The sequence below is a fragment of the Salmo salar genome, chromosome ssa27 (assembly GCF_905237065.1).
Source record: "Salmo salar chromosome ssa27, Ssal_v3.1, whole genome shotgun sequence".
Taxonomy (NCBI): Eukaryota; Metazoa; Chordata; class Actinopteri; order Salmoniformes; family Salmonidae; genus Salmo; species Salmo salar.
Genome location: NC_059468.1, coordinates 4805001 through 4816314, shown reverse-complemented (window position 1 = coordinate 4816314; position 11314 = coordinate 4805001). Strand labels below are relative to the sequence as shown.

At 44.0% G+C, this 11314-nt stretch overlaps 1 protein-coding gene across 25 annotated transcripts in view; it reads right to left on the bottom strand.

Annotated features, from left to right (window-relative positions):
• pleca (plectin a) overlaps positions 1–11314 on the bottom strand; it is a 214106-nt gene that overhangs the window by 11890 nt on the left and 190902 nt on the right. For 21 of the 25 annotated variants that reach the window (XM_014177003.2, XM_014177008.2, XM_014177005.2 and 18 more), the window contains 9 exons: positions 11169–11189; positions 7182–7339; positions 6302–6480; positions 6026–6164; positions 5442–5798; positions 5143–5226; positions 4945–5049; positions 4736–4834; positions 6–3356 (listed from right to left, as the gene is read on the bottom strand). In XM_014177003.2, the coding sequence (XP_014032478.1) occupies positions 6–3356; positions 4736–4834; positions 4945–5049; positions 5143–5226; positions 5442–5798; positions 6026–6164; positions 6302–6480; positions 7182–7339; positions 11169–11189 (4493 nt within the window). The remainder of the gene's footprint in view (positions 1–5; positions 3357–4735; positions 4835–4944; positions 5050–5142; positions 5227–5441; positions 5799–6025; positions 6165–6301; positions 6481–7181; positions 7340–11168; positions 11190–11314) is intronic. The other 4 variants (XM_014177006.2, XM_014177012.2, XM_014177022.2 and 1 more) reach the window with 1 other exon arrangement.

The window sequence follows — 11314 nt, the reverse complement described above, 5'->3', positions numbered from 1 at the left end:
AATACCTCTTTAGACTTGTTCTGTAGATCTGCAGCCTCTTTTTGTAATTTCTCATTTTCTTTCTGAAGGTCAGCTATGGCTTTGCGTAGGTTATCAGACTCTTTGCTGCTCTGTAATCTCTGCACCTCCAGTTTCTCTACAATTACTTTTTCTGAAGCATGTTGCTCTTTCTCTTGGAGACGAACCCTGATCTCATCTGCTTGTTTCTTGAATTTTTTGGCCTCCTCTTCTGCTTTAGACTGAGCATCACTAAGCTGTGTCACCCTAAGCTTCAGTTTCTCTGCCTCCACCGTAGCTTCATGCTGCCTCTTGCGCTCAGCCTCTAGGGATTTTTGGAAGCCCTCTGTCTCCTCCTCAAAACGTTGCTGCATCTGCTGCTTGTCCTCCAGCAGTTTTTGGGCCTGCTTCTGAGCCTTGTCCTTTTGTTTCTGGAGATTCTCTGCCTCAGCTTTCAGTTTAGCTGCTTCTTGGATAGCTTGCATTTTCTCCTTCAGCATTTTGTCAGCAAGAGCCCTCTGTTCTTCAAGCTCGGACTCTGTAATCTGTCTCTCTCGGGCTGCCTCCTGAGCTTCTAAGCTTAGCCTGGCAGCATCCTCCGCAAGCTTCTTCATGTTCTCAGCTTCCTCTTCCAGGAATTTCTGAGTATTATCTTTGTCTTTACTCATGAGACGCTGGTTTTCATTCTCAATTCTAAGCTTAAGTTTGACCAGCTCCTCCATCTGGACCTTGATCTTGAATAGCTCATCCTCCACTTGAGCTTTCTGCTTGACAGCATTGCTAACTTCATCCTTCTGGCGCTGAAGCTCTTCATCCAAAACAGATTTCTGCTTATCAGTCTCATCCAGTCGCAGTTTCACCTTTGTCAGCTCCTGCTCAACTTGTTTCTTCTGCTTCACTGTTTGTTCAGCTAGCTTTTTGTGCTTGGCCATCTCTGCATCTGCCTGCTGTTTCTGTTTCAGAGCAGCAGCCTCAGCCTCAGCTTGCTTTGCAGCCTCCTGCTCTGCTGCCATCCTCAGTCTCTCAGCATCCCCCTGAGCCTTGGCCTGTTTGGCAGCCTCAGCTTCAGCTGCTTTCTTCTGCTTCTCAGCATCCTCTGCTTTTTGACGGAGTAAAGCAGCCTCTTTCTCAGCTTTCTCCTTCGCCTTCTCAGCTTCTTGTACAAGATTCTTAGCCTTGTCAAACTCCTCTTTGAGCTTGCCCTGGAAAAGATTGTCCTCTTTCTGCTTGACCAGAACAGCCTGTGCTCTCTTTTCTGCATCACTACATTTCTGTGCAGCCTCTTTGGCTAGACTAATCTGTTTCTCTGTTTCTTTGTCAGCATCCTCCTTTTGCTTGTTAGCATCAGCAGCAATCTTTTTGAGGCGCTCAACTTCTTTCTGAGCTGCCTGGCATTGTCGCGCTGCCTCTTCCTCTGCTGCAGTGATCTTTTTTACTTTCTCTTCAGCTTGCTTCCTTTTGTTCTCCTCCTCTAAAGCATGCTTTCTGAGTTTCTCTGATTCTTCCTCTGCCTTGACTTTGTTCTTATGTGTCTCATCTGCAATGCCTTTAAGCTTGTTCAACTCCAACTCAAGATCCAACTTGCCTGTTGATGCCTCCTCAAAGTTTAGTTTTAGTATGCGAATCTCCTCTTCGACCACCCTCCTCTGCTTAAGAGTTTCCTCTACAATCTTCTTCTGCCTCTCCAATTCAGAATCAGAAGTATTCTTAAGCTGGGTGATCTTTTCATCAATGTCTTGCTTGTGCTGTTTTGCTTGGTCTTCCAGGATCTTTCTCTGATAAGCCTCATCTTCGGCTTTTCTCCTAAGTCGCTCATTTTCTGCCTCTTTATCCTTCAGGGCAATCTCAGCTTCAGTTTTCAGACAAGTTGCTTCATTAATGGCTGCCAGTTTTTCCTTGAGTATCTTCTCAGCCTCTCCTCTTTGCCGAGCTGCCTCATCTTCTGCTATCTGCCTCTGCTTCTTTGCGTCTTCAGCAATTGATCTCAGCTTAGTCGCCTCTTCAGCTAGTTGCCTCATTTTCGATGCCTCAGACTCAAGGAGATTTCTGCTTTTCTCTGTTGTAGACATGGTCTCCTTCTCAGCTTTGGACTTCATCTGAAGAAGAACTTCCATTTCACGTCTTACTTTGGCCAGTTCGTCTTCTAGCTCTTTCCTTTGTTTTACAGCAGCATTCACCTCATTTTTCAGGCGCTGGAGCTCTTCATCCAATAGAGACCTCTGTTGCTTACCATGGTCAAAGTCAGCCCTTAAGCGAATTAGCTCTTGCTCTGCAGAGAGTTTCTGCTGGGCCATTCCCTCTGCCAATTTCCTCTGTTTCTCCAGCTCCTTCTCTGCCATTTCCTTTTGCTTAAGAGCAGCCTCTTCAGCCTTAGCCCTTTTCTTTGCCTCTCGCTGAGCTTTCTCTTTCTGCTTCTCTGCTTCCTCCTGAGCCTGGCTCTTCTTATGGGCATCTTCCTCAGCCTGGAGTCTCAAACGGAGTGCCTCATTGGCTTTCTGCCTCCACTTCTCAAGTTCCTTCTCTGCTTCCTCCCTGGCTTTGTTGGCTTCCTCTTGTTGCTTCTTGAGGCGCTCTGCCTGTTCCTGCAACTGAATAACAGTGTCCTGTTCTTGTTTCAGTGACGCCTCGAGCTTTACTGCCTTCTCATTAAAGGACATGCGTTTGGTTTGCAGCTCGGTGGCGGCACTCTTCTGTGCCACCTCCTCTGCAACCATGACCTGCCTCTGCTTTTCCTCCTCTGCCTGTTTCATGCGCCTCTCTGCCTCTTCAGCTTGCATCTTGAACTTCTGCACCTCATCCAGGGCCTTCTGCTTTTGCTTGGCAGCCTCTTGTTCTGCCTCTGCTTTGTGTTTCAGCTCCTCCTCCGCATTGCGCTTTTTCTGAGTCTCTTCATTCACCTGCTTGCGAAGCTTCTCTGCCTCCTCCTGAGTAACTTTCCTCAGTCTCTCAGCCTCGACAGCCATGTCCCTGAGCTGCTGAACTTGGGCCTCAGCAGTGGCCTTCTGCTTTATGGTGGTCTCTAATTGGATTCTGATGATGTGGATCTCTTCTTCTATCTTGGTGTGACTATACAGTGCCTCCTCAACCTGCTGGCTCTTGGATTGGATCTCTTGCTCTGACAGATTCTTGAGTTCGTGCAGCTGCTGCTGTATGTTGTGCTTCTGTTTCTCAGAATCCACTTTCACAACCTCCCTCCTGCTGACCTCTTCTTTCATTTTCAACTTGAGCTCTTGGGCTTCTTTTTCCGCTTTAGCGATAGCTTTTGCGTGCGCCTCAGCTAACTGTCTTTGTTTGTCTAATTCAGCCTGCATCTCAGACAACTTTTTTCTCTCCTCCTTCTTTAGTATTTCAGTAGCTTTCTGTATTAGTGGAAGCAAAAAGTAAAGGGAAAAACAAAGTATTACAGTGTTAGAATATAAATGTTTGAGTTGATTGAATTACTCAAAACAAAGTCAAACGTTTAAGTACATGTAGGTACACATACAGTGGGGTCCGAAATGATTGACACCCATGATAAAGATGAGCATAACTGACTTTAAAAAAATAAAGAATTTAAAAAGTGCCAATGTTTTTGAACATACAATACAGCTCAGTATTTGAATGATGTATTTTATACAGTAATTTCTGCTCATCTTTATCAAGTGTGTCAATCATTTCGGACCCCATTGTAGATGTAAATACATGAACAAAACGTTACTTCAAATGAATAAATATTTATTATCTAAGGAAAGAAATGTTTGTTATTTGCTTTAGGGAAATAATCACACATGTCTCGTCACATTTACTTAATGTATGGCACACATAATGAGACATTACATCACAACACTATTGGGATCTTGAATGGTATCATGCCAATTAGGTATTTTACCTTGGGTCTTTTGAAGTAGCCATTTAATTTTTCATTACTAAGATAAAATACGAATCAATCAAATAGCACTTTTCAATGTACTGACTTGGCTACTACTCTTAAACTTTACCTTGGACTAAGATTGTATTATCTTTTACAAATTAAATCCATCACGTTTAAAAATTGGAAATAAACTTGAAAGGACAGAAGCTGAAAAATAATAATTTGCAAAGAGTGTATTACCCATAGAGAATATGCTTAGATTGAGTTAGGGGCAAACAAAACTGGTCACTTGAAATAATCATTCTGAGGTGGTAGTTAGTCAGACTGCAGAGTCCTAATCAGCAGATCAGAGAAAATGGAGTGTGCAGAAATATTTTGTTTCAAGAGTGAAATAACAAATTAAATTGCAGAAGAAAAGGCTGGGGTTGAATGGGGGAGCCTGATGTTTGCTTCAGATTTGAAGGGAATACTGTAGCAAAACTAACTTGCAAGTGTAATTTAAAGACTGATTACACAACCATGAACCACAGTATAGGGGGAATGAGAGACAGATACTGTTAGTGAATGGGATGTGCTGCAGCACCAGAATTTTAAATGACTCTTTTTTATTACTTTCCATACTGCGATGAGCTATAAATAAACTAATTAATTTCCTCATAGACCACATCAGCTAAAATATTTTGAACCCTTTAATTAATACATAAAGAGAGTGTTTTATAGTAATTGTTGTGCCATCATGTCACTCCTTGACATGTCAAACATCTAAATAGTTGACATGCGTGCACAAACAGATCTTGGACCAGGCTATTGTTATTATGGTTAGTGGGTTTAATTAAAGTTGTCGGGAGCAGGGAGCTGCTGCCTGTCTTCAATTTGTCCCTCATTTACCTCCTCGTCCTCAAGACGGCGCTGTGTCTCCGTGATAAACTTGATGTACTGGCTGGTCAGAGTCATTAGCTCACTGTAGCGGGTTCTCAGAGTCACATACTGAAAGACAATTTCAGATGTTTAGTAATCCCATATAATTGTTAACAACTTTAAAGCTACTGTAGCTGTAAAATAATATTAAATAAATTCCCCATGTCTATATGACCTACCTCTTGGATTATATTGTCAGATGCGCACTCCATTTTGGTTTTCCTAAGGGGCGATGCCAGGGGCTCCACCAGAGCTTTGTACATCACCACCTGAAGCTCATAGTCCTGGGGAAAACACATGGACATAATATAATAATTTTACTACTGCAAAAAAATCTCCATATGCATGATCTTGTTTTAAGTGATTTGCATACGCACCTTGACTGCATCAATATATGCCCTTGCATGTTTTTGACACTCCTCAACCTTGTCTTTGTTCTTCTCGATCTCTTCTAGGAGTTTCTGCAATGATAAAAGATTGGAACACTGACTGTCATGATAATGTAACATTATATTCCATCATCGAGCAAAGAAGCTTCATCTTCACTATTTGTAATGGAAGCCTCCTGCTACCTTGTCCTGGGTGCCTCACATTGGTGGTGGATGAGGTGAGTTTCCCCTTTACTATGTAAAGCACTTATAAATCCAATCAAATATTATTATTAGTCGTACAGTACCTTCTCCTGTGCCAACTGTTGCATAAGGGCCTTGCTGTCGCCGATGGGCATGGCCTGGATCTTCTCCTGCCTTTGCTTGGCATCACAGAGCCATCTGATGAGCCAGTCATAGCTCTCGTGGTAGGCGCACATCTGCCTCCCCAGCAAGTCCAGTTCCTGTTGGCGCAGGTCTATCTGGGCAAACACGACCTGCCAGCGCTCCTCTAGCCCGGCCACTAGCTGGCGGTAGTGTTCCAGCTCGGTGTTGTGCTCGCTGTGGACCAGCTTAATCCTCTCATTCACGGCCGCCGCCTTCTTCAGTTCCACCTGGAGATTGTCGAACGTCTTCTGGTCATCCTCTGCCTCGCCACGCATTGTCTACCAGAGTGAAAGAGGGAGACAAAGAGAGAGAGAAAAAGAGAAAAAGAGAGGAAGAGCGAGAAAGAGAGAAGGAGAGAGAGAGAGAAAGAAAGAGTGGGAGAGAGAGGAACATCACTACAAATGCATAGAAATCATTAAGTTACTGTCGGATAACCAGTCCATATAAAAGCATTGTCTATTCACCAACGGATAGAGTACTGTTAATTCTAACAGAGACACTGTACCTTTAGCTGGGTGTGGTAGTTCTCCACCTCTTTTTCATCTGTTGGCATCTTGTTGACGTCTCGTAAACGGGCTTCATACTTTTTGAGGGTGTCCTCTGCTCCCTTTGTGCTGCGGATCACTATGTCGATGGTCTTCAGTCTGAACAAGGAATGGTGTATAGTGTTAGCTGTATATGTAACATGACTCAGATCTACTATTTAGATTGAAGATGTTACTTATTGGTCCTATGGTTTTGATATGCATGTCGTAACAATCAGAGTCAGTGAGGAACTCACTTGTCCAGGTACACGGAGGACAGGCTGTAAATGTGCTCCATCTTCTTCAGCGTAATATCCAGCTCAGAGCGCAGTACCGGGTTGGAGATGGACTGCTGAGGAGATGCCAGCACCTCCTCTGTCTTCTCAGCCACATTGGTCAGGTCTTTCTTCAAGCCCTCCAACTCTGACTGGACTTTCTATGAGCAGAAAAGGGAATAATGTACCATAACTGGCTATTCCACCTGGGCATCCAAGCAGTCATGGAGTTGTTAACAAGCTAACCAGCAATATACTGTAAAGTGAAATAGGGACACAAAGGTCTTCTGAAACTTCTTACGATCAGAAACGAGCAGATGTAACATACTAAACAGCATGACTGATCTACAAATGTTAGTTTGTCTCTTCTACTGTCTAACTTCATTTACTTGACACACAGGAACTTTAAATAGCTTCCTAAACAATAACCCCATGTTGAATTTGGCCTGTCTCCGTTTCAAATAGGCATGTTATCTCATTTGGGCTCACACTTCATTACAGATGGGATTGGATGTGTGATTTATGGTAACCATTTACCAGTGGCCTGGCCAACCCTGAGTCTAAATTACATAGATACTGATTTATTTCTGTCTTGGTTGAGAAACAGCTACAACAGCAAATGTCTCTTCCTCCATTGCCGTTAGACCCATAGGGAAGTGCCCTAAAACTCCCAAGGTGCCCCTATAATGTATTGTTGTATTGTCTTTGTGTTGTTCTTGTCTGTAACTGTTATGCACTGTGTCATGTATTTTGTATTTTGTGTGGACCCCAGGAAGACTAGCTGCAGCATGTGCAACAGCTAATGGGGATCCTAATAAACTAGACAAAACAATGTCACTGAGGGGTGACGTCACTGCAGTACCTTCTGCTCAGCGGTCCTCTGGGCGCAAGCCTTGAGCGGCTCCTTGTCCACGGGCTGTCGCAGATGTGCGACGGTGCGAGTCTCACAGCCCTCCAGCTTCAGACACAGGTCCTTGATCTTGGTCAGGTAGCTCCGGCACTCAGATTCATCTTGCTCACCTGAACAGAATGGAGCAACCATTACAAACGTGTATAAGAAGATGAATTTACAGATCATTAGGACTAGAATTCTGGATCATAAAATAGTGCTCTGTTCCCTAATTAATATTGAATGATACAAAGAGCATATAGTTATGTATATGCTTAAAATTATTTGGTTACATGGGCTGCATCCCAAATGGCATCCTATTCCCTATACAGTGCATTACTTTTGACCAGGGCTCATAGGGATGTGGTCAAAAGTAGCGCATTATGTAGGAAACAGGGTGCCATTTGGGATGCATCCATGGTTATGGTACAATAGCACAGTCAAAATAAAATAAAATAAAATGACATTTTATTGGTCGCATACACATTTTTAGCAGATGTTATTGCTGGTGTAGTGAAATGCTTGTGTTCCTAGCTCCAACAATGCAGTAATAATCTAACAACACACAACAATGCACACAAATCTAAGAGTAAAAGAATGGAATTAAGAAATATAAATATTTGGACGAGCAATGTCGGAGTTTGGAGTATAAATATATATATATATGTTTTTTTTTGTGGCAGATGGCAGGGAGAGGTGAGGGGAGTGGTAATTGAGAGATATCTTGCAGGCAGCTTGCTCCATCCCCAAGCCTTACATGGACTTCCTGCCCCAACGAGGAAAGGCTGTAGGTCGTTAAGCCAGGGAGTGCTTGGGGATAAAGGAGGAAGCAGCCTGCACAAAGGGGGCAGAGGAGGTGAGAGACAAGAGAGGTATGAAGAGTGCGAGACAAGAGAGGCATGAAGAGTGAGAGACAAGAGCGGTACGAAGAGTGAGAGACAAGAGATGTATGAAGAGTGAGAGACAAGAGAGGTACGAAGAGTGAGAGACAAGAGATGTACGAAGAGTGGGAGACAAGAGAGGTACGAAGAGTGGGAGACAAGAGAGGTACGAAGAGTGGGAGACAAGAGAAGTACGAAGAGTGAGAGACACGAGAGGTTCGAAGAGTGAGAGACACGAGAGGTTCGAAGAGTGAGAGACACGATAGGTTCAAAGAGTGAGAGAAACGAGAGCAAAAGCTCTGTGATTGCCCATTGTGACCTGGACTGTTGGACTACCCCCTCTTCAGCTATATATATATATAGCTAAATAATTTGTGGATAGTATATCTACAGCAATAGTTGAATAGAATGGACTTGACTAGAATACAGTATATACAGTGCCTTCGGAAAGTATTCAGACCCCTTGACTTTTTCCACATTTTGTTACGTTTGTTATACCGCATAACGACAAAGCGAAAACAGGTTTTTAAAAATTGTTGCAAATTTATGAAAAACAACAAACAGAAATACCTTATTTACGTAAGTATTCAGACCCTTTGCTATGAGACTCAAAATTGAGCTCAGGTGCATCCTGTTTTCATTGATCATCCTTGAGATGTTTCTACAACTTGGGAGTCCAGCTGTGGTAAATTCAATTGATTGGACATGATTTGGAAAGGCACACACCTGTCTATATAAGGTCCCACAGTTGACAGTGCATGTCAGAACAAAAACCAAGCCATGAGGTCAAAGGAATTGTCTGTAGAGCTCCGAGACAGGATTGCGTCGAGGCACTGATCTGGGTAAAGCTTCCAAAAAATGTCTGCAGCATTGAAGGTCCCCAAGAACACAGTGGCCTTCATTCTTAAATGGAAGAAGTTTGGAACCACCAAGACTCTTCTTAGAGCTGGCCGCCCGGCCAAACTGAGCAATCGGGGAAGAAGGGCCTTGGTCAGGGAGGTGACCAAGAACCCGATGGTCACTCTGACAGAGCCCCAGAGTTCCTCTGTGGAGATGGGAGAACCTTCCAGAAGGACAATCATCTCTGCAGCACTCCACCAATCAGGCCTTTATGGTAGAGTGGCCAGACGGAAGCCATTCCTTAGTAAAAGGCACATGACAGCCCGCTTGGAGTTTGCCAAAAGGCACCTAAAGACTCACAGACTATGAGAAACAAGATTCTCTGGTCTGATGAAACCAAGATTGAACTCTTTGGCCTGAATGTCAAACGTCGCGTCTGGAAGAAACCTGGCACCATCCCTACGGTGAAGCACGGTGGTGGCAGCATCAGGCTGTGAGGATATTTTTCACCGGCAGGGACTGGGAGACTAGTCAGGATCAACGGAGCAATTTACAGAGAGATCCTTGATGAAAACCTGCTCCAGAGAGCTCAGCACCTCAGACTAGGGCGACGGTTCACCTTCAAACAAGACAATGACCCTAAGCATGCAGCCAAGACGACACAGGAGTGGCTTTGGGACAAGTCTCAATGTCTCTGAGTGGCCCAGCCAGAGCCCGGACTTGAACCCGATCTAACATCTCTGGAGAGACCTGAAAATAGCTTTGCAGCGACACTCCCCATCCAACCTGACAGAGCTTGAGAGGATCTGCAGAGAAGAATAGTTGAAACTCCCCAAATACAGGTGTGCCAAGCTTGTAGTGTCATTCCCAAGAAAACTCAAGGCTGTAATCGCTCTCAAAGGTGCTTCAAAAAAGTATGAATACTTATGTAAAAGTGATATTGAAGATTTTGATTAATTTACATCTTTAAAAAAAAAAAATTGTTTTATAATTATGGTGTATTGTGTGTAGATTGATGAGGGGGGAAAATTATTTAATCAATTGTAGAATAAAGCTGTAACGTAACAATGTGAAAAAAGTCAAGGGGTCTGAATACTTTCTGAATGCACTGTACATATGAAATGGGTAAAACAGTATGTAAACGTTAGTAAAGTGACCAGTGTTCCATGTCTATGTATATAGGGCAGCAGCCTCTAAGGTGCAGGGATGAGTAACCGGGTGGGAGCCGGCTAGTGCCAGTGTGTAAGTTCAGGGCAGGGTAATGGGTGGTAGCCGGCTAGTGCCAGTGTGTAAGTTCAGAGCAGGGTAATGGGTGGTAGCCGGCTAGTGCCAGTGACTAAGTTCAGGGCAGGGTAATGGGTGGCAGCGGGCTAGTGCCAGTGAGTAAGTTCAGGGCAGGGTAATGGGTGGTAGCCGGCTAGTGCCAGTGAGTAAGTTCAGGGCAGGGTAATGGGTGGTAGCCGGCTAGTGCCAGTGAGTAAGTTCAGGGCAGGGTAATGGGTGGTAGCCGGCTAGTGCCAGTGAGTAAGTTCAGGGCAGGGTAATGGGTGGTAGCCGGCTAGTGCCAGTGAGTAAGTTCAGGGCAGGGTAATGGGTGGTAGCCGGCTAGTGCCAGTGAGTAAGTTCAGGGCAGGGTAATAGCCGACTAGTGCCAGTGAGTAAGTTCAGGGCAGGGTAATAGCCGGCTAGTGCCAGTGAGTAAGTTCAGGGCAGGGTAATAGCCGGCTAGTGCCAGTGAGTAAGTTCAGGGCAGGGTAATGGGTGGTTGCCGGCTAGTGCCAATGACTAAGTTCAGGGCAGGGTAATGGGTGGTAGCCGGTTAGTTGTGGCTATTTAACAGTCTGATGGCCTTGAGATAGATTTTGTTCTTGGTCATTTCGATCAAGAATTCATTATTTATGCCCACATAATTATTGTAAATTTCTGGAACTCTTGTCTCATGAAATCACTCAAGCTTTTGCTTATCAACGCATAGTTTCAAAATCAAACTCAATTCACTGCCAGCTTCATGCAGGAGAAATGATTAAACAACATGATTATACAACACAATGCATCAACACATGCAAACGCATGCGATTGGACAAGGTGGCTAATGCAATGAACAGCAAAGTTAGAGAAAATCTTGAATGATGGATAGGTTGAGTGAAGTTGATGGAGTGAAACGAATCAGAACTATCAGAGAAAAAGCTAAGCCAGTCAAAAATGTGCTCAATCTGACACTGCAACTAGGACACCTTACCTCCAGTGGGTGACACATAGCCTGTAATGTGAATTCAACAGTTAACCACTATTTCTAGACGAATGGGCCTGTGATGAATTTCAACATTTCCAACAACGAATATTGAAATCATGATGTTCATGAAAGGAAAATGCAACGACAACTCA